Source organism: Oncorhynchus tshawytscha, unplaced genomic scaffold (assembly GCF_018296145.1).
Source record: "Oncorhynchus tshawytscha isolate Ot180627B unplaced genomic scaffold, Otsh_v2.0 Un_contig_1351_pilon_pilon, whole genome shotgun sequence".
Taxonomy (NCBI): Eukaryota; Metazoa; Chordata; class Actinopteri; order Salmoniformes; family Salmonidae; genus Oncorhynchus; species Oncorhynchus tshawytscha.
Genome location: NW_024609235.1, coordinates 16,461 through 40,523, shown reverse-complemented (window position 1 = coordinate 40,523; position 24,063 = coordinate 16,461). Strand labels below are relative to the sequence as shown.

Sequence of the window (24,063 nt, the reverse complement as noted above, 5' to 3'; positions counted from 1 at the left end):
TGTGGGAGAAACTCATGCTGAAGTTGGTATGCACTTCTGCAAAAAAAAACTGTCAAATATTATTATTGACAATATTTACATGTCATTTAAATAAAACACCAATAAAAACCATTTTGGGGGATCAATGTGTCTTTGTGAGTGACACCTGCAACAAACCCAATGAATATAGTGGTTCACGAATGTTTGATCTTGAACAGAACTTACAACATCAATCAACATATCTCAATCAAAAGTGTACAGCCAGAAGAAGTACAGAAAAGAGTGGGACTCTGCACCTGAACAAACGTCAAACCATATTTCTTTTGCCAGTCAATTTGAATAACGTTATTGCGTAGAATACGTAATGACGCAAATTTTACGTTATCACGCAATGACATCACAACGTCATTTAGTTGGCAACACTTCAAACATCCATCCAATATGTCTTCCTCCATGGGCAGCGGGATGTTCCCCGGCCAGCAGTCCGCTGGTCCTCACCCTGTCGGCGGCCCGGGTCAGCCGGGACTACTATCTGGAGCTCCGGGGAACAGGGTCCAGGGCCCCAACACTCTGGTGGACGACCTGGAGGCTTCTTTCGAGGTACGAGAGCAACAGCTAGCCGTGGTATAGCTAATGTAATGATACTAGCTGGCCGTGGTATAGCTAATGTAATGATACTAGCTGGCCGTGGTATAGCTAATGTAATGTAATGATACTAGCTGGCCGTGGTATAGCTAATGTAATGTAATGATACTAGCTGGCCGTGGTATAGCTAATGTAATGTAATGATACTAGCTGGCCTAGTGGTATATAGCTAATGTAATGATACTAGCTGGCCGTGGTATAGCTGGATACTAGCTGGCCGTGGTATAGCTAATGTAATGATACTAGCTGGCCGTGGTATAGCTAATGTAATGTAATGATACTAGCTGGCCGCTGGCTAATGTAATGTAATGATACTAGCTGGCCGTGGTATAGCTAATGTAATGATACTAGCTGGCCGTGGTATAGCTAATGTAATGTAATGATACTAGCTGGCCGTGGTATAGCTAATGTAATGATACTAGCTGGCCGTGGTATAGCTAATGTAATGATATACTAGCTGGCCGTGGTATAGCTAATGTAATGTAATGATACTAGCTGGCCGTGGTATAGCTAATGTAATGATACTAGCTGGCCGTGGTATAGCTAATGTAATGTAATGATACTAATGTAATGTAATGATACTAGCTGGCCGTGGTATAGCTAATGTAATGATACTAGCTGGCCGTGGTATAGCTAATGTAATGTAATGATACTAGCTAGCTGGCCGTGGTATAGCTAATGTAATGTAATGATACTAGCTGGCCGTGGTATAGCTAATGTAATGATACTAATGGTATAGCTAATGTAATGATACTAGCTGGCCGTGGTATAGCTAATGTAATGTAATGATACTAGCTGGCCGTGGTATAGCTAATGTAATGATACTAGCTGGCCGTGGTATAGCTAATGTAATGATACTAGCTGGCCGTGGTATAGCTAATGCTAATGTAATGATACTAGCTGGTATAGCGTGGTATAGCTAATGCTAATGTAATGATACTAGCTGGCCGTGGTATAGCTAATGTAATGAATGACTAGCTGGCCGTGGTATAGCTAATGTAATGATACTAGCTGGCCGTGGCTAATGTAATGCTAATGGTAATGTAATGATACTAGCTGGCCGTGGTATAGCTAATGTAATGTAATGATACTAGCTGGCCGTGGTATAGCTAATGTAATGATACTAGCTGGCCGTGGTATAGCTAATGTAATGTAATGATACTAGCTGGCCGTGGTATAGCTAATGTAATGTAATGATACTAGCTGGCCGTGGTATAGCTAATGTAATGATACTAGCTGGCCGTGGTATAGCTAATGTAATGATACTAGCTGGCCGTGGTATAGCTAATGTAATGAATGATACTAGCTGGCCGTGGTATAGCTAATGTAATAGCTAATGTAATGTAATGATACTAGCTGGCCGTGGTATAGCTAATGTAATGATACTAGCTGGCCGTGGTATAGCTAATGTAATGATACTAGCTGGCCGTGGTATAGCTAATGTAATGTAATGATACTAGCTGGCCGTGGTATAGCTAATGTAATGATACTAGCTGGCCGTGGTATAGCTAATGTAATGTAATGATACTAGCTGGCCGTGGTATAGCTAATGTAATGATACTAGCTGGCCGTGGTATAGCTAATGTAATGTAAGCTGATAGCTAATGTAGCTGCTGGCCGTGGTATAGCTAATGTAATGAATGATACTAGCTGGCCGTGGTATAGCTAATGTAATGTAATGTATAGCTAGATAGCTAATGCTAATGATACTAGCTGGCCGTGGTATAGCTAATGTAATGATACTAGCTGATAGCTAATGTAATGATACTAGCTGCCGTGGTATAGCTAATGTAATGATACTAGCTGGCCGTGGTATAGCTAATGTAATGTAATGATACTAGCTGGCCGTGGTATAGCTAATGTAATGTAATGATAATAATGATACTAGCTGGCCGTGGTATAGCTAATGTAATGAATGATACTAGCTGGCCGTGGTATAGCTAATGTAATGATACTAGCTGTAATGCCGTGGTATAGCTAATGTAATGATACTAGCTGGCCGTGGTATAGCTAATGTAATGTAATGATACTAGCTGGCCGTGGTATAGCTAATGTAATGATACTATACTAGCTGGCCGTGGTATAGCTAATGTAATGATACTAGCTGGCCGTGGTATAGCTGTAATGTAATGATACTAGCTGGCCGTGGTATAGCTAATGTAATGATGACTAGCTGGCCGTGGTATAGCTAATGTAATGATACTAGCTGGCCGTGGTATAGCTAATGTAATGATACTAGCTGGCCGTGGTATAGCTAATGTAATGATAATGATACTAGCTGGCCGTGGTATAGCTAATGTAATGTAATGATACTAGCTGGCCGTGGTATAGCTAATGTAATGTAATGATACTAGCTGGCCGTGGTATAGCTAATGTAATGATACTAGCTAATGTAATGCCTGTGGTATAGCTAATGTAATGTAATGATACTAGCTGGCCGTGGTATAGCTAATGTAATGATAATGAGCTACTGGTAGCTGGCTGGCGTGGTATAGCTAATGTAATGTAATGATACTAGCTGGCCGTGGTATAGCTAATGTAATGATACTAGCTGATACTAATGTAATGTAATGATACTAGCTGGCCGTGGTATAGCTAATGTAATGATGACTAGCTGGCTATAGCTAATGTAATGTAATGATACTAGCTGGCCGTGGTATAGCTAATGTAATGATACTAGCTGGCCGTGGTATAGCTAATGCTGCTGGCCGTGGTATAGCTAATGTAATGTAATGATAGCTAGCTGGCCGTGGTATAGCTAATGTATACTAGTAATGTAATGATACTAGCTGGCCGTGGTATAGCTAATGTAATGTAATGATACTAGCTGGCCGTGGTATAGCTAATGTAATGATACTAGCTGGCCGTGGTATAGCTAATGTAATGATACTAGCTGGCCGTGGTATAGCTAATGTAATGATACTAGCTGGCCGTGGTATAGCTAATGTAATGATACTAGCTAATGTAATGATACTAGCTGGCGTGGTATAGCTAATGTAATGATACTAGCTGGCCGTGGTATAGCTAATGTAATGATACTAGCTAGCCGTGGCCGTGGTATAGCTAATGTAATGTAATGATACTAGCTGGCCGTGGTATAGCTAATGTAATGTAATGATACTAGCTGGCCGTGGTATAGCTAATGTAATGATACTAGCTGGTAATGATACTAGTATAGCTAATGTAATGATACTAATGTAATGTAATGATACTAGCTGGCCGTGGTATGTAATGATAGCTAGCTAATGTAATGATACTAGCTGGCCGTGGTATAGCTAATGTAATGTAATGATACTAGCTGGCCGTGGTATAGCTAATGTAATGATATACTAGCTGGCCGTGGTATAGCTAATGTAATGATACTAGCTGGCCGTGGTATAGCTAATGTAATGATACTAGCTGGCCGTGGTAAGCTAATGTAATGTACTAGCTGGCCGTGGTATAGCTAATGTAATGATACTAGCTGGCCGTGGTATAGCTAATGTAATGTAATGATACTAGCTGGCCGTGGTATAGCTAATGTAATGTAATGATACTAGCTGGCCGTGGTATAGCTAATGTAATGTAATGATACTAGCTGGCCGTAATGATACTAGCTGGCCGTGGTATAGCTAATGTAATAGCTAATGTAATGTAATGATACTAGCTGGCCGTGGTATAGCTAATGTAATGTAATGATACTAGCTGGCCGTGGTATAGCTAATGTAATGTAATGATACTAGCTGGCCGTGGTATAGCTAATGTAATGTAATGATACTAGCTGGCCGTGGTATAGCTAATGTAATGATACTAGCTGGCCGTGGTAGTAATGTAATGATACTAGCTGTAATGTAATGATACTAGCTGGCCGTGGTATAGCTAATGTAATGATATACTAGCTGGCCGTGGTATAGCTAATGTAATGATACTAGCTAATAGCTAATGTAATGATACTAGCTGGCCGTGGTATAGCTAATGTAATGATACTAGCTGGCCGTGGTATAGCTAATGTAATGAATACTAGCTGGTATAGCTAATGTAATGATACTAGCTAATGTAATGTAATGATACTAGCTGGCCGTGGTATAGCTAATGTAATGTAATGATACTAGCTGGCCGTGGTATAGCTAATGTAATGTAATGATACTAGCTGGCCGTGGTATAGCTAATGTAATGTAATGATACTAGCTGGCCGTGGTATAGCTAATGTAATGTAATGATACTAGCTGGCCGTGGTATAGCTAATGTAATGATACTAGCTGGCCGTGGTATAGCTAATGTAATGATACTAGCTGGTATAGCTAATGTAATGATACTAGCTGTATAGCTAATGTAATGTAATGATACTAGCTGGCCGTGGTATAGCTAATGTAATGTAATGATACTAGCTAGCTGGCCGTGGTATAGCTAATGTAATGATACTAGCTGGCCGTGGTATAGCTAATGTAATGTAATGATACTAGCTGGCCGTGGTATAGCTAATGTAATGATACTAGCTGGCCGTGGTATAGCTAATGTAATGTAATGGCCGTGGTATAGCTAATGTAATGCTAGCTGGCCGTGGTATAGCTAATGTAATGTAATGATACTAGCTGGCCGTGGTATAGCTAATGTAATGATACTAGCTGGCCGTGGTATAGCTAATGTAATGTAATGATACTAGCTGGCCGTGGTATAGCTAATGTAATGATACTAGCTGGCCGTGGTATAGCTAATGTAATGATACTAGCTGGCCGTGGTATAGCTAATGTAATGATACTAGCTGGCCGTGGTATAGCTAATGTAATGATACTAGCTGGCCGTGGTATAGCTAATGTAATGTAATGATACTAGCTGGATACTAGCTGGGTATAGCTAATGTAATGATACTAGCTGGCCGTGGTATAGCTAATGTAATGTAATGATACTAGCTGGCCGTGGTATAGCTAATGTAATGTAATGATACTAGCTGGCCGTGGTATAGCTAATGTAATGATACTAGCTGGCCGTGGTATAGCTAATGTAATGTAATGATACTAGCTGGCCGTGGTATAGCTAATGTAATGATACTAGCTAATGTAAGCTAATGTAATGATACTAGCTGGCCGTGGTATAGCTAATGTAATGTAATGATACTAGCTGGCCGTGGTATAGCTAATGTAATGATACTAGCTGGCCGTGGTATAGCTAATGTAATGATACTAGCTGGCCGTGGTATAGCTAATGTAATGATACTAGCTGGCCGTGGTATAATGTAATGATACTAATGTAATGTAATGATACTAGCTGGCCGTGGTATAGCTAATGTAATGTAATGATACTAGCTAATGGTATAAATGTAATGATACTAGCTGGCCGTGGTATAGCTAATGTAATGATACTAGCTGGCCGTGGTATAGCTAATGTAATGTAATGATACTAGCTGGCCGTGGTATAGCTAATGTAATGATACTAGCTGGCCGTGGTATAGCTAATGTAATGTAATGATACTAGCTGGCCGTGGTATAGCTAATGTAATGATACTAGCTGGCCGTGGTATAGCTAATGTAATGATACTAGCTGGCCTAATGTAATGGTGGCCGTGCTAATGTAATGTAATGATACTAGCTGGCCGTGGTATAGCTAATGTAATGTAATGATACTAGCTGGCCGTGGTATAGCTAATGTAATGTAATGATACTAGCTGGCCGTGGTATAGCTAATGTAATGTAATGATACTAGCTGGCCGTGGTATAGCTAATGTAATGTATGATACTAGCTGGCCGTGGTATAGCTAATGTAATGCTGGCCGTGGTATAGCTAATGTAATGATACTAGCTGGCCGTGGTATAGCTAATGTAATGTAATGATACTAGCTGGTATAGCTAATGTAAATGATACTAGCTGGTATAGCTAATGTAATGTAATGATACTAGCTGGCCGTGGTATAGCTAATGTAATGTAATGATACTAGCTGGCCGTGGTGGTATAGCTAATGTAATGTAATGATACTAGCTGGCCGTGGTATAGCTAATGTAATGATACTAGCTGGCCGTGGTATAGCTAATGTAATGAATACTAGCTGCTGGCTAATGTGGTATAGCTAATGTAATGTAATGATACTAGCTGGCTAATGTAATGATACTAGTGGTATAGCTAATGTAATGATGACTAGCTGGCCGTGGTATAGCTAATGTAATGATACTAGCTGGCCGTGGTATAGCTAATGTAATGATACTAGCTGGCCGTGGTATAGCTAATGTAATGTAATGATACTAGCTGGCCGTGGTATAGCTAATGTAATGATACTAGCTGGCCGTGGTATAGCTAATGTAATGTAATGATACTAGCTGGCCGTGGTATAGCTAATGTAATGATACTAGCTGGCCGTGGTATAGCTAATGTAATGTAATGATACTAGCTGGCCGTGGTATAGCTAATGTAATGATACTAGCTGGCCGTGGTATAGCTAATGTAATGATACTAGCTGGCCGTGGTATAGCTAATGTAATGTAATGATACTAGCTGGCCGTGGTATAGCTAATGTAATGTAATGATACTAGCTGGCCGTGGTATAGCTAATGTAATGAATGATACTAGCTGGCCGTGGTATAGCTAATGTAATGATACTAGCTGGCCGTGGTATAGCTAATGTAATGATACTAGCTGGCCGTGGTATAGCTAATGTAATGTAATGATACTAGCTGGCCGTGGTATAGCTAATGTAATGATATAGCTAGCTGGCCTAGCTGGCCGTGGTATAGCTGTAATGTAATGATACTAGCTGGCCGTGGTATAGCTAATGTAATGTAATGATACTAGCTGGCGTGGTATAGCTAATGTAATGTAATGATACTAGCTGGCCGTGGTATAGCTAATGTAATGATACTAGCTGGCCGTGGTATAGCTAATGTAATGATATACTAGCTGGCCGTGGTATAGCTAATGTAATGTAATGATAGCTAATGTAATGTAATGATACTAGCTGGCCGTGGTATAGCTAATGTAATGTAATGATACTAGCTGGCCGTGGTATAGCTAATGTAATGTAATGATACTAGCTGGCCGTGGTATAGCTAATGTAATGATACTAGCTGGCCGTGGTATAGCTAAGCTGTAATGTAATGATACTAGCTGGCCGTGGTATAGCTAATGTAATGATGACTAGCTGGCCGTGGTATAGCTAATGTAATGTAATGATACTAGCTGGCCGTGGTATAGCTAATGTAATGTAATGATACTAGCTGGCCGTGGTATAGCTAATGTAATGATACTAGCTGATACTAGCTAATGTAATGGCCTGTGGTATAGCTAATGTAATGTAATGATACTAGCTGGCCGTGGTATAGCTAATGTAATGTAATGATACTAGCTGGCCGTGGTATAGCTAATGTAATGTAATGATACTAGCTGGCCGTGGTATAGCTAATGTAATGAATGATACTAGCTGGCCGTGGTATAGCTAATGTAATGTAATGATACTAGCTGGCCGTGGTATAGCTAATGTAATGTAATGATACTAGCTGGCCGTGGTATAGCTAATGTAATGTAATACTAGCTGGCCGTGGTATAGCTAATGTAATGATACTAGCTGGCCGTGGTATAGCTGGTAATGATACTAGCTGGCCGTGGTATAGCTGTAATGTATAGCTAATAGCTAATGTAATGATACTAGCTGGCCTAATGTGGTATAGCTAATGTAATGTAATGATACTAGCTGGCCGTGGTATAGCTAATGTAATGTAATGATACTAGCTGGCCGTGGTATAGCTAATGTAATGTAATATACTAGCTGGCCGTGGTATAGCTAATGTAATGTAATGATACTAGCTGGCCGTGGTATAGCTAATGTAATGATACTAGCTGGCCGTGGTATAGCTAATGTAATGATACTAGCTGGCCGTGGTATAGCTAATGTAATGATACTAGCTGGCCGTGGTATAGATAATGTAATGTAATGATACTAGCTGTAATGATACCGTGGCTATAGCTAATGTAATGATACTAGCTGGCCGTGGTATAGCTAATGTAATGATACTAGCTGGGCCGTGGTATAGCTAATGTAATGTAATGATACTAGCTGGCCGTGGTATAGCTAATGTAATGATACTAGCTGGCCGTGGTATAGCTAATGTAATGTAATGATACTAGCTGGCCGTGGTATAGCTAATGTAATGTAATGATACTAGCTGGCCGTGGTATAGCTAATGTAATGTAATGATACTAGCTGGCCGTGGTATAGCTAATGTAATGATACTAGCTGGCCGTGGTATAGCTAATGTAATGATACTAGCTGGCCGTGGTATAGCTAATGTAATGTAATGATACTAGCTGGCCGTGGTATAGCTAATGTAATGATACTAGCTGGCCGTGGTATAGCTAATGTAATGTAATGATACTAGCTGGCCGTGGTATAGCTAATGTAATGATACTAGCTGGCCGTGGTATAGCTAATGTAATGATACTAGCTGGCCGTGGTATAGCTAATGTAATGTAATGATACTAGCTGGCCGTGGTATAGCTAATGTAATGATACTAGCTGGCCGTGGTATAGCTAATGTAATGATACTAGCTGGCCGTGGTATAGCTAATGTAATGATACTAGCTGGCCGTGGTATAGCTAATGTAATGTAATGATACTAGCTGGCCGTGGTATAGCTAATGTAATGTAATGATACTAGCTGGCCGTGGTATAGCTAATGTAATGTAATGATACTAGCTGGCCGTGGTATAGCTAATGTAATGTAATGATACTAGCTGGTATAGCTAATGTAAATGATACTAGCTATAGCTAATGTAATGTAATGATACTAGCTGGCTAATGTAATGATACGCTGGTATAGCTAATGTAATGTAATGATACTAGCTGGCCGTGGTATAGCTAATGTAATGTAATGATACTAATGCTGGCCGTGGTATAATGCTAATGTAATGATAGCTAATGATACTAGCTGGCCGTGGTATAGCTAATGTAATGATACTAGCTGGCCGTGGTATAGCTAATGTAATGATACTAGCTGGCCGTGGTATAGCTAATGTAATGTAATGATACTAGCTGGCCGTGGTATAGCTAATGTAATGATAATGATAATGTAATGTAATGATACTAGCTGGCCGTGGTATAGCTAATGGCTCATAGCTAATGTAATGTACTAGCGTTAGCTAGCTAATTGTTGAAGCAGTGCGAATGGCTCATCATAATGTCTGGAATCAAACACATCAAACACCTGGAAACCAAACCAATGTGTTTGATGTATTTAATACCATTTCATTGATTTACGCTCTAGTCATTACTACGAGCCCGTTCGCCCCAATTTAAAGTGCCACCAACCTGGGCTGCAAGCATACTTTGCGTCTCATGTTTTACTGGCTTTCCAGGACACAACTTGCACTTATATGTAACTCAATGTCATGTTATAGCTAGCTAAGTACATTTTATCGCTGGTCTGGCCTTACTGAAGCTAGCTAAGTGTTAGTCGTGAACTGTTAACCAGTTGTCTTGTGTCAGCAGGCTTGCTTTGCGTCCCTAGTGAGTCAAGACTACGTGAACGGAACCGACCAGGAGGAAATTCGGACAGGTGAGACCAGTAAAGTTCACGACCCAAAAGGGCACCGTATTCCCAGACGAGCTCCTAGGTGACCAACAACCATCCTCCTGGATAGCGACAGGGTATGCATGGTTTTGCTCCAGCCCTGTTTTAACACCTGATTTAGCCAATCAGGGTCCAGATGAGCAGCTGGTTGGTAGAAGCAGGTGTTTTACAGCAGGGCTGTGGCAAAAGCCTGCACACCTAGTAATTCAGGAGGAGAGTTGGCTAGCCTTGGGGCAGTTAGCATTGTAAACAGTTTGAAACACATTCATTAAATATATATATTTATTTCATTACTTTGCTTATCTAGCTAAAATTAACTGACTTGCATGTTGTGAGTGTCTCTCTTTAACCTGTCTCTCTCTCTAACCTGTCTGTTTCTCGATCTCTCTCTCTCTAACCTGTCTCTCTCTAACCTGCCTCTCTCTAACCTGCCTGTCTCTCTCTCTCTAACCTGTCTCTCTCTAACCTGTCTGTCTCTCCAGGTGTGGATCAGTGTATTCAGAAGTTTCTGGATGTCGCCAGACAGACAGAATGCTTCTTCCTGCAGAAGCGTCTTCAGTTATCAGTCCAGAAACCCGACCAGGTGGTCAAAGAGGTAGGTGGTACTGTATACCAGGGGTATTCAATTCTTACCCTACCAGCTGTCCCAGGTCTAAATCAGCTCCTCCTCCTCCATAGCCTCCTTTTGGCCAGGAAGCAGAGTCCTCCCCTCCTCCATAGCCTCCTTTTGGCCAGGAAGCAGAGTCCTCCCCTCCTCCATAGCCTCCTTTTGGCCAGGAAGCAGAGTCCTCCCCTCCTCCATAGCCTCCTTTTGGCCAGGAAGCAGAGTCCTCCCCCCTCCTCCATAGCCCCCTTTTGGCCAGGAAGCAGAGTCCTCCCCTCCTCCATAGCCTCCTTTTGGCCAGGAAGCAGAGTCCTCCCCTCCTCCATAGCCTCCTTTTGGCCAGGAAGCAGAGTCCTCCCTCCTCCATAGCCTCCTTTGCCTCCTTTAGGCCAGAAAGCAGAGTCCTCCATAGCCTCCTTTTAAGAGAAAAACCAGTGCAAATGGGTTCTAGAATTTGATGGCTCTATATGGATTAGGGTGAAGTCGCTGGGTTCTAGAATTTGATGGCTCTATATGGATTAGGGTGAAGTCGCTGGGTTCTAGAATTTGATGGCTCTATATGGATTAGGGTGAAGTCGCTGGGTTCTAGAATTTGATAACTCTATATGGATTAGGGTGAAGTCGCCACTAGATGCTGATCTCGGGTCAGTGTTACATTTTCCCCACTAATGGTTAATGTTAGGATTGGAGGAGGGGAGGCTTATCTTAGATCTGTGCCTAAGGGGAAACTTCACCAGTATGCGGATGTTCTGGTGTTAGGACAGCCTTCCTCTTCTGTTAACAGCTAGTCCATCTCTTCTCTGTTCTGGTGTTAGGACAGCCTCCCTCTTCTGTTAACAGCTAGTCCATCTCTTCTCTATTCTGGGGTTAGGACAGCCTCCCTCTGCTGTTAACAGCTAGTCCATCTCTTCTCTGTTCTGGTGTTAGGACAGCCTCCCTCTTCTGTTAACAGCTAGTCCATCTCTTCTCTATTCTGGGGTTAGGACAGCCTCCCTCTCTCTGTTAACAGCTAGTCCATCTCTTCTCTATTCTGGGGTTAGGACAGCCTCCCTCTGCTGTTAACAGCTAGTCCATCTCTTCTCTGTTCTGGTGTTAGGACAGCCTCCCTCTTCTGTTAACAGCTAGTCCATCTCTTCTCTATTCTGGGGTTAGGACAGCCTCCCTCTTCTGTTAACAGCTAGTCCATCTCTTCTCTGTTCTGGGGTTAGGACAGCCTCCCTCTGCTGTTAACAGCTAGTCCATCTCTTCTCCCTCTCTCTTCTCTCCAGGATGTGTCTGAGCTGCGGAATGAACTCCAGAGGAAAGAGCTGCTTGTTCAGAAACACCTGTCTAAGCTGCACCACTGGCAGCAGGTACGTCCTCCGTGACCCGGAAAACGATTTGTTGTTGAGTGTGTAAATGTTAGTAGGCCAACAGAAGGCTGTCCTCCCCTCCTCCATAGCCTCCTTTTGACCGGGAAGCAGAGTCCTCGCCTCCTTTAGGCCAGGAAGCAGAGTCCTCCTCTCCTCCATAGCCTCCTTTTGGCTAGGAAGCAGAGTCCTCCCCTCCTCCTTTTGACCGGGAAGCAGAGTCCTCCCCTCCTCCATTGCCTCCTTTTAACCGGGAAGCAGAGTCCTCCCCTCCTCCATTGCCTCCTTTTAACCGGGAAGCAGAGTCCTCCCCTCCTCCATTGCCTCCTTTTAACCGGGAAGCAGAGTCCTCCCCTCCTCCATTGCCTCCTTTTAACCGGGAAGCAGAGTCCTCCTCCATAGCCTCCTTTTGACCATCCTCCCCTCCTCCATTGCCTCCTTTTGACCGGGAAGCAGAGTCCTCCCCTCCTCCATAGCCTCCTTTTGACCGGGAAGCAGAGTCCTCCCCTCCTCCATAGCCTCCTTTTGACCAGGAAGCAGAGTCCTCCCCTCCTCCATAGCCTCCTTTTAGGCCAGAAGCAGAGTCCTCCATAGCCTCCTTTTGGCCAGGAAGCAGAGCCCTCCCCTCCTCCATAGCCTCCTTTTGACCAGGAAGCAGAGTCCTCCCCTCCTCCATGGCCTCCTTTTAACCAGGAAGCAGAGTCCTCCCCTCCTCCATGGCCTCCTTTAGGCCGGGAAGCAGAGTCCTCCATAGCCTCCTTTTGGCCATGAAGCAGAGTCCTCCTCCATCCTCCTTTTGACCGGGAAGCAGAGTCCTCCCCTCCTCCTCCTTTTGACCGGGAAGCAGAGTCCTCCCCTCCTCCATAGCCTCCTTTTGACCGGGAAGCAGAGTCCTCCCCCATCCTCCTTTTAACCGGGAAGCAGAGTCCTCCCCTCCTCCATAGCCTCCTTTTGACCGGGAAGCAGAGTCCTCCCCTCCTCCATAGCCTCCTTTTGACCGGGAAGCAGAGTCCTCCCCTCCTCCATAGCCTCCTTTTGACCAGGAAGCAGAGTCCTCCCCTCCTCCATAGCCTCCTTTAGGCCAGAAAGCAGAGTCCTCCATAGCCTCCTTTTGGCCAGGAAGCAGAGTCCTCCCCTCCTCCATAGCCTCCTTTTGACCAGGAAGCAGAGTCCTCCATAGCCTCCTTTTGGCCAGGAAGCAGAGCCCTCCCCTCCTCCATAGCCTCCTTTTGACCAGGAAGCAGAGTCCTCCCCTCCTCCATTCCTTTTAACCAGGAAGCAGAGTCCTCCCCTCCTCCATGGCCTCCTTTTGACCGGGAAGCAGAGTCCTCCATCCTCCAGCCTCCTTTTGGCCATGAAGCAGAGTCCTCCCCTCCTCCATGGCCTCCTTTTGACCGGGAAGCAGAGTCCTCCCTCCTCCTTTTTGACCGGGAAGCAGAGTCCTCCCCTCCTCCTCCTTTTGACCGGGAAGCAGAGTCCTCCCCTCCTCCTTTTGACCGGGAAGCAGAGTCCTCCCCTCCTCCTTTTGACCGGGAAGCAGAGTCCTCCCCTCCTCCTTTTGACCGGGAAGCAGAGTCCTCCCCTCCTCCTCCTCCTTTGACCGGGAAGCAGAGTCCTCCCCTCCTCCTTTTGACCGGGAAGCAGAGTCCTCCCCTCCTCCTTTTGACCGGGAAGCAGAGTCCTCCCCTCCTCCTTTTGACCGGGAAGCAGAGTCCTCCCCTCCTCCTTTTGACCGGGAAGCAGAGTCCTCCTCCATCCTCCTTTTGACCGGGAAGCAGAGTCCTCCTCCATGGCCTCCTTTTGACCGGGAAGCAGAGTCCTCCTCCCGGGAAGGCCTCCTTTTGGCCGGGAAGCACAGTCCTCCTTTTGGCCGGGAAGCAGAGTCCTCCCCTCCTCCATGGCCTCCTTTTGACCGGGAAGCACAGTCCTCCTCCATGGCCTCCTTTTGACCGGGAAGCACAGTCCTCCTTTTGGCCGGGAAGCAGTTCTCCCCTCCTCCATGGCCTCCTTTTAACCGGGAAGTAGAGTCCTCCTTTTGACCAGGAAGCACAAGTGTATTCTACATGAGTCCTTCACGGAAGGCTTTTGAAATCTGACACTCCCCCTTTGTTTTCTGGGAGGAGAAATGATACACTACTTCTCCTTTTATCCTGAAATGTCTTGTACAACTATACACTAGTCTATCACTTTACACCTTTCATGTTGCGACCCCTGGAAACATAATTTACCTGTGGAGGAGTCTCATTTCATACAAGTGCGTTTTAGTCCACTTTCTCTCCTCGATTTACCTTTGACCTTTTTGGAAAGGAGACGAGAGCGGACGGAGGAGTTGATTAAATCTAATTGAGAAAAGGCCGTGGTCTACTTTGCTGGCTCAGTGCCGCATCACTTCCTGGATCCTGTCTCATTCTGTTTTTGAATGGGCTTCAAGAATATATCAAATTGATGAAAATGCGGTCCTTTAAGATATATAGGTGACATATCAGGTCTGTAGGTAATGTGTCTGGTCCAGCATCATGATAACATGTCTGTCTGTAGGCAATATCATGTCTGTCTGTAGTTAATATAATGGCTGGTCCAGCCTCATGATAACATGTCTGTCTGTAGGTAATATAATGGCTGGTCCAGCATCATGATAACATGTCTGTCTGTAGGTAATATCATGTCTGTCTGTAGTTAATATAATGGCTGGTCCAGCATCATGATAACATGTCTGTCTGTAGGCAATATCATGTCTGTCTGTAGTTGTCTGTTCTGTCTGTAGGTAATATCATGTCTGTTCTGTCTGTAGGTAATATGTTCTGGTCCCGCATCATGATAACATGTCTGTCTGTAGTTAATATTATGTCTGTCTGTAGTTTATATAATGTCTGGTCCAGCATCATTGTAACAGTTAATATCATGTCTGGTCTGGTCCAGCATCATTGTAACAGTTAATATCATGTCTGGTCTGTCTGTAGGTAATATCATGTCTGTTCTGTCTGTAGGTAATATCATGTCTGGTCTGTCTGTAGGTAATATCATGTCTGGTCTGTCTGTAGGTAATATCATGTCTGTTCTGTCTGTAGGTAATATCATGTCTGTTCTGTCTGTAGGTAATATCATGTCTGGTCTGTCTGTAGTTAATATCATGTCTGTTCTGTCTGTAGGTGATATCATGTCTGGTCCAGCATCATGATAACATGTCTGTCTGTAGGTAATATCATGTCTGTCTGTAGTTAATATCATGTCTGGTCCAGCATCATGATAACATGTCTGTCTGTAGGTAATATAATGTCTGTTCTGTCTGTAGGTGATATCATGTCTGGTCCAGCATCATGATAACATGTCTGTCTGTAGTTTAATATAATGTCTGTTCTGTCTGTAGGTTCTGGAGGATGTCAGTGTCCAGCATCGTAAACCGTCAGATCTCCCTCCACCTGGACCCCTGGCCTTCCTGGAACAGGCCTCAGCTAGTCTACCAGCTGCACCACTCAAACAGACCTAACACACACACCTCTCTCTCTCCCTCCACCTGGACCCCTGGCCTTCCTGGAACAGGCCTCAGCTAGTCTACCAGCTGCACCACTCAAACAGACCTAACACACACACCTCTCTCTCTCCCTCCTGTGTAAATATTTCTGTTGTTTTTTTTGCTGACAGAATGAATGAGTTTGGATCAGAACCACCAGCTGCTGTTTTGTCCTGACAGAATAAATGAGTTTGGATCAGAACCACCAGCTGTTGTTTTGTCCTGACAGTATAAATGAGTTTGGATCAGAACCACCAGCTGCTGTTTTGTTCTGACAGAATGAGTGAGTTTGGATCAGAACCACCAGCTGTTGTTTTGTCCTGACAGAATAAATGAGTTTGGATCAGAACCACCAGCTGTTGTTTTGTCCTGACAGTATAAATGAGTTTGGATCAGAACCACCAGCTGCTGTTTTGTTCTGACAGAATAAATGAGTTTGGATCAGAACCACCAGCTGTTGTTTTGTTCTGACAGAATAAATGAGTTTGGATCAGAACCACCAGCTGTTGTTTTGTCCTGACAGAATAAATGAGTTTGGATCAGAACCACCAGCTGTTGTTTTGTCCTGACAGAATAAATGAGTTTGGATCAGAACCACCAGCTGTTGTTTTGTCCTGACAGAATAAATGAGTTTGGATCAGAACCACCAGCTGCTGTTTTGTCCTGACAGAATAAATGAGTTTGGATCAGAACCACCAGCTGTTGTTTTGTCCTGACAGTATAAATGAGTTTGGATCAGAACCACCAGCTGCTGTTTTGTTCTGACAGAATAAATGAGTTTGGATCAGAACCACCAGCTGTTGTTTTGTCCTGACAGAATAAATGAGTTTGGATCAGAACCACCAGCTGTTGTTTTGTCCTGACAGTATAAATGAGTTTGGATCAGAACCACCAGCTGCTGTTTTGTCCTGACAGAATAAATGAGTTTGGATCAGAACCACCAGCTGCTGTTTTGTCCTGACAGTATAAATGAGTTTGGATCAGAACCACCAGCTGTTGTTTTGTCCTGACAGAATAAATGAGTTTGGATCAGAACCACCAGCTGTTGTTTTGTCCTGACAGAATAAATGAGTTTGGATCAGAACCACCAGCTGTTGTTTTGTCCTGACAGAATAAATGAGTTTGGATCAGAACCACCAGCTGTTGTTTTGTCCTGACAGTATAAATGAGTTTGGATCAGAACCACCAGCTGCTGTTTTGTCCTGACAGAATAAATGAGTTTGGATCAGAACCACCAGCTGTTGTTTTGTCCTGACAGAATAAATGAGTTTGGATCAGAACCACCAGCTGCTGTTTTGTCCTGACAGAATAAATGAGTTTGGATCAGAACCACCAGCTGCTGTTTTGTCCTGACAGAATAAATGAGTTTGGATCAGAACCACCAGCTGTTGTTTTGTCCTGACAGAATAAATGAGTTTGGATCAGAACCACCAGCTGCTGTTTTGTCCTGACAGTATAAATGAGTTTGGATCAGAACCACCAGCTGTTGTTTTGTCCTGACAGAATAAATGAGTTTGGATCAGAACCACCAGCTGCTGTTTTGTCCTGACAGAATGAGTGAGTTTGGATCAGAACGAAAATCAATCTAAGAAAGATGTCGAAATTATTTAACATCTTTTTAGTTAGTCTTTGTCAAGGTGCCAATGATTTTGGAGGCGACGACGTTGTGGACAGACGTTGATCTGACGGTGAACGAGAGAATTGGTTTATGTGACTGAGAGAATTGGTTTATGTGACCGTGTGTTCTGTATAGATCTTGTGATGTCAGTATTAGAGGTCGACCGATTAATCGGAATGGCCGATTAATTAGGGCCGATTTCAAGTTTGCATAACAATCGGAAATCGATCATTTTGTGTGCCGATTAAAACAATTTTTTTAAAGTGTGTATATACATATATTTTACCTTTTATTTAACGAGGCAAGTCAGTGAAGAACACATGCTTATTTTCAATGACGGCCTGGGAACGGTGGGTTAACTGGTCTAGGAACAGTGGAACAGTGGGTTAACTGGTCTTGGAACAGTGGGTTAACTGGTCTTGGAACAGTGGGTTAACTGGTCTAGGAACAGTGGGTTAACTGGCCTAGGAACAGTGGGGTTAACTGGTCTAGGAACAGTGGGTTAACTGGTCTAGGAACAGTGGGTTAACTGGTCTAGGAACAGTGGGTAAACTGGTCTAGGAACAGTGGGTTAACTGGTCTAGGAACAGTGGGTTAACTGCCTTGTTCAGGGGCCGAACAACAGACTTTTCACCTTGTCAGCTCAGGGGACCTAATCTTGCAACCTTGCAGTTAACTAGTCCAACGCTCTAACCACCAGCCTCTCATTGCACTTCACAAGGAGCCTGCCCGTTATGCGAATGCAGTAGAAGCCAAGGTAAGTTGCTAGCTAGCATTAAACTTATCTTATAAAAATCAATCAATCATAATCACTAGTTATAAGTACACATTGGATGATTTAACAAAAGCGCATTTGCGAAAAAAGCACAAACGTTGAACGACTGTACCTAACCACAGACATCAATGCCTTTCTTAAAATCAATACACAGAAGTATATATTTTTAAACCTGCATATTTAGCTAAAAGAAATGTAGGTTAGCAGGCAATATTAACCAGGTCAACAAAACTAAGGAGATGATTGTGGACTTCAGGAAACAGCAGAGGGAACACCCCCCTATCCACATCGATGGAACAGTAGTGGAGAGGGTAGCAAGTTTTAAGTTCCTCGGCGTACACATCACAGACAAACTGAATTGGTCCATCCACACAGACAGCATCGTGAAGAAGGCGCAGCAGCGCCTCTTCAACCTCAGGAGGCTGAAGAAATTCGGCTTGTCACCAAAAGCACTCACAAACTTCTACAGATGCACAATCGAGAGCATCCTGGCGGGCTGTATCACCGCCTGGTACAGCAACTGCTCCGCCCACAACCGTAAGGCTCTCCAGAGGGTAGTGAGGTCTGCACAACACATCAGCGGGGGCAAACTACCTGCCCTCCTGGACACCTACACCACCCGATGTCACAGGAAGGCCATAAAGATCATCAAGGACATCAACCACCCGAGCCACTGCCTGTTCACCCCACTATCATCCAGAAGGCGAGGTCAGTACTGGTGCATCAAAGCTGGGACCGAGAGACTGAAAAACAGCTTCTATCTCAAGGCCATCAGACTGTTAAACAGCCACCACTAACATTGAGTGGCTACTGCCAACACACTGTCAATGACACTGACTCTACTCCAGCCACTTTAATCATGGGAATTGATGGGAAATTATGTAAATATATCACTAGCCACTTTAAACAATGCTACCTTATATAATGTTACTTACCCTACATTATTCATCTCATATGCATACGTTGATACTGTACTCTATATCATCGACTGCATCCTTATGTAATACATGTATCACTAGCCACTTTAACTATGCCACTTGGTTTACATACTCATCTCATATGTATATACTGTACTCGATATCATCTACTGTATCTTGCCTATGCTGCTCTGTACCATCACTCATTCATATATCCTTATGTACATATTCTTTATCCCCTTACACTGTGTATAAGACAGTAGTTTTTTGGAATTGTTAGTTAGATTACTTGTTTGTTATTACTGCATTGTCGGAACTAGAAGCACAAGCATTTCGCTACACTCGCATTAACATCTGCTAACCATGTGTATGTGACAAATAAAATTTGATTTGATTTGAATAACATCTGCTAACCATGTGATCAATAACATCTTCTAACCATGTGACCAATAACATCTGCTAACCATGTGTCCAATAACATCTGCTAACCATGTGACCAATAACATCTGCTAACCATGTGACCAATAACATCTGCTAACCATGTGACCATTAACATCTGCTAACCATGTGACCATTAACATCTGCTAACCATGTGACCAATAACATCTGCTAACCATGTGACCAATAACATCTGATAACCATGTGACCAATAACATCTGCTAACCATGTGACCAATAACATCTGCTAACCATGTGACCATTAACATCTGCTAACCATGTGACCAATAACATCTGATAACCATGTGTATGTGACCAATAACATCTCCTAACCATGTGACCATTAACATCTGCTAACCATGTGACCAATAACATCTGCTAACCATGTGTATGTGACCAATAACATCTGCTAACCATGTGACCAATAACATCTGCTAACCATGTGACCAATAACATCTGCTAACCATGTGACCATTAACATCTGCTAACCATGTGACCAATATGCATCTACCATGTGACCATTAACATCTGCTAACCATGTGACCATTAACATCTGCTAACCATGTGACCATTAACATCTGCTAACCATGTGACCAAGAACATCTGCTAACCATGTGACCAATAACATCTTTGCTAACCATGTGACCAATAACATCTGCTAACCATGTGACCAATAACATCTGCTAACCATGTGACCAATAACATCTGCCATCAACCACCAATAACATCTGTGACCAATAACATCTGCTAACCATGTGACCAATAACATCTGCAACCATGTGACCAATAACATCTCCTAACCATGTGACCATTAACATCTGCTAACCATGTGACCATGTCTCCTAACCATGTGACCAATAACATCTGCTAACCATGTGACCAATAACATCTGCTAACCATGTGACCAATAACATCTGCTAACCATGTGACCAACAACATCTGCTAACCATGTGACCAATAACATCTCTAACCATGTGACCATTAACATCTCTAACCATGTGACCATCTGATAACCATGTGACCATTAACATCTGCTAACCATGTGACCAATAACATCTGCTAACCATGTGACCAATAACATCTGCTAACCATGTGACCAATAACATCTCCTAACCATGTGACCATTAACATCTGCTAACCATGTGACCATTAACATCTGCTAACAATGTGTATGTGACCAATAACATCTGCTAACAATGTGACCAATAACATCTGCTAACCATGTGACCATTAACATCTGCTAACCATGTGACCATTAACATCTGCTAACCATGTGACCATTAACATCTGCTAACCATGTGACCATTAACATCTGCTAACCATGTGACCAATAACATCTCCTAACCATGTGACCAATAACATCTGCTAACCATGTGACCATTAACATCTGCTAACCATGTGACCAATAACATCTGCTAACCATGTGACCAATAACATCTGCTAACCATGTGACCAATAACATCTGCTAACCATGTGACCATAACATCTGCTAACCATGTGACCATTAACATCTGCTAACCATGTGACCAATAACATCTGATAACCATGTGACCAATAACATCTGCTAACCATGTGACCAATAACATCTGCTAACCATGTGACCATTAACATCTGCTAACCATGTGACCAATAACATCTGCTAACCATGTGACCAATAACATCTCAGACTAACCATGTGACCAATAACATCTGCCAACCATGTGACCAATAACATCTGCTAACCATGTGACCAATAACATCTGCTAACCATGTGACCATTAACATCTGCTAACCATGTGACCAATAACATCTGCTAACCATGTGACCAAAGTAACATCTGCTAACCATGTGACCAATAGCATCTCCCAACCAACCATGACCATTAACATCTGCTAACCATGTGACCATTAACATCTGCTAACCATGTGACCATTAACATCTGCTAACCATGTGACCAATAACATCTGCTAACCATGTGACCAATAACATCTGCTAACCATGTGACCAATAACATCTGCTAACCATGTGACCAATAACATCTGCTAACCATGTGACCAATAACATCTCCTAACCATGTGACCAATAACATCTGCTAACCATGTGACCAATAACATCTGCTAACCATGTGACCAATAACATCTCCTAACCATGTGACCATTAACATCTGCTAACCATGTGACCAATAACATCTCCTAACCATGTGACCATTAACATCTGCTAACCATGTGACCAATAACATCTGCTAACCATGTGACCAATAACATCTGCTAACCATGTGACCATTAACATCTGCTAACCATGTGACCAATAACATCTGATAACCATGTGACCATTAACATCTGCTAACCATGTGACCAATAACATCTGCTAACCATGTGACCAATAACATCTGCTAACCATGTGACCAATAACATCTCCTAACCATGTGACCATTAACATCTGCTAACCATGTGACCATTAACATCTGCTAACAATGTGTATGTGACCAATAACATCTGCTAACAATGTGACCAATAACATCTGCTAACCATGTGACCATTAACATCTGCTAACCATGTGACCATTAACATCTGCTAACCATGTGACCAAAACTAACATCTGCTAACCATGTGACCATTAACATCTGCTAACCATGTGACCAATAACATCTCCTAACCATGTGACCAATAACATCTGCAACCATGTGACCATTAACATCTGCTAACCATGTGACCAATAACATCTGCTAACCATGTGACCAATAACATCTCCTAACCATGTGACCATTAACATCTGCTAACCATGTGACCAATAACATCTGCTAACCATGTGACCAATAACATCTGCTAACCATGTGACCATTAACATCTGCTAACCATGTGACCAATAACATCTGATAACCATGTGACCATTAACATCTGCTAACCATGTGACCAATAACATCTGCTAACCATGTGACCAATAACATCTGCTAACCATGTGACCAATAACATCTCCTAACCATGTGACCAAAACATCTGCTAACCATGTGACCATTAACATCTGCTAACAATGTGTATGTGACCAATAACATCTGCTAACAATGTGACCAATAACATCTGCTAACCATGTGACCAAACATCTGCTAACCATGTGACCATTAACATCTGCTAACCATGTGACCATTAACATCTGCTAACCATGTGACCATTAACATCTGCTAACCATGTGACCAATAACATCTGTAACCATGTGACCAATAACATCTGCTAACCATGTGACCATTAACATCTGCTAACCATGTGACCAATAACATCTGCTAACCATGTGACCAATACCACATCTGCTAACCATGTGACCAATAGCATCTGCTAACCATGTGACCAATAACATCTGCTAACCATGTGACCAATAACATCTGCTAACCATGTGACCATTAACATCTGCTAACCATGTGACCATTAACATCTGCTAACCATGTGACCATTAACATCTGCTAACCATGTGACCATTAACATCTGCTAACCATGTGACCATTAACATCTGCTAACCATGTGTATGTGACAAATAAATTTGATTTGATTTGATGTATTTTGATTTGAGGTGAAGTTGTGTCACTTCTCTTGCATTCAGTGCATGCAGAGTCAGGGTATATGCAACAGTTTGGGCAGCCTGGCTCATTGCGAACAAATTTGCCAGAATTTTACTTAATTATGACATAACATTAAAGGTTGTAACAGGATTATTTAGATTTAGGGATGCCACCCGTTAGATAAAATACCGAACGGTTCCGTATTTCATTGAAATAATAAACGTTTTGTTTTCGAAATGATAGTTTCCGGATTCTACCATATTAATGACCTAAGGCTCATATTTCTGTGTTATGTTTTAACTAAGTCTATGATTTAATATTTGATAGAGCAGTCTGACTGAGCGGTTGTAGGCAGCAGCAGGCTCGTAAACATTCATTCAAACAGCACTTTAGTGCGTTTTGCCAGCAGCTCTTCACTGTGCGTCAAGCATTGCGCTGTTTATTAGTTCAAATAAACAGCCTATCAACTCCCGAGATTAGGCTGGTGTAACCGATGTGAAATGGCTAGCTAGTTAGCGCGCGCTAATAGCGTTTCAAACGTCACTCGCTCTGAGCCTTCTAGTTTTAGTTGTTTCCAGTTTGAGATATCTGCATGGGTTTGAACGGTTGTTCCCCTTGCTCTGATGGTGGCTGTTGTCGTTGTGTTCCTGGTTCGAGCCCAGGTAGGAGCTGGAGAGGGACTGAAGCTATACTGTTACACTGCCAATACTAAAGTGCCTGCAAGAACATCCAATAGGCAAAGGTTAATGAAATACAAATGGTATAGAGGGAAATAGTCCTATAATAACTACAACCTAAAACTTCTTACCTGGGAATATTGAAGACTCATGTTAAAAAGAACCACCAGCTTTCATATGTTCTCATGTTCTGAGCAAGGAACTGAAACGTAAGCTTTCTTACATGGCACATATTGCACTTTTACTTTCTTCTCCAACACTGTTTTTGCATGATTTAAACCAAACTGAACATGTTTCATTTTTGTGGCTAAATGGATTTTTATTGATGTATTATATGAAGTTAAAATAAGTGTTCATTCAGTATTGTTGTAATTGTCATTATTACAACACAAAAAAAATACAAAATCGGCCATCAGATTAATGCTGATTAGAACCCTTTTGTGGTCCTCCAATAATCGTTACTGCTCGGCGTTGAAAAATGATAATTGGTCA

The 24,063-nt window shown here is 42.7% G+C and overlaps 1 protein-coding gene across 1 annotated transcript; it reads left to right on the top strand.

The window, feature by feature from the left end:
- Nucleotides 1-387: 387 nt before the first annotated feature.
- Nucleotides 388-16,855, top strand: LOC112225682 (mediator of RNA polymerase II transcription subunit 28). Its single transcript, XM_024389819.2, has 5 exons — nt 388-579; nt 10,073-10,139; nt 10,637-10,749; nt 12,027-12,110; nt 15,475-16,855. The coding sequence occupies exons 1-5, from the start codon at nt 421-423 to the stop codon at nt 15,592-15,594; spliced, it is 543 nt and encodes a 180-aa protein (XP_024245587.2). The 5' UTR covers nt 388-420; the 3' UTR covers nt 15,595-16,855.
- The last annotated feature ends 7,208 nt before the right edge of the window (nt 16,856-24,063 follow it).

Bases quoted from the DNA above. Each gene is read 5' to 3' on its own strand.
- LOC112225682 (XM_024389819.2), top strand. From the start codon at position 421: ATGTCTTCCTCCATGGGCAGCGGGATGTTCCCCGGCCAGCAGTCCGCT. The intron at 10,750-12,026 runs GTAGGTGGTACT...TCTTCTCTCCAG, and splicing joins CCGACCAGGTGGTCAAAGAG to GATGTGTCTGAGCTGCGGAA. The intron at 12,111-15,474 runs GTACGTCCTCCG...TTCTGTCTGTAG, and splicing joins AGCTGCACCACTGGCAGCAG to GTTCTGGAGGATGTCAGTGT.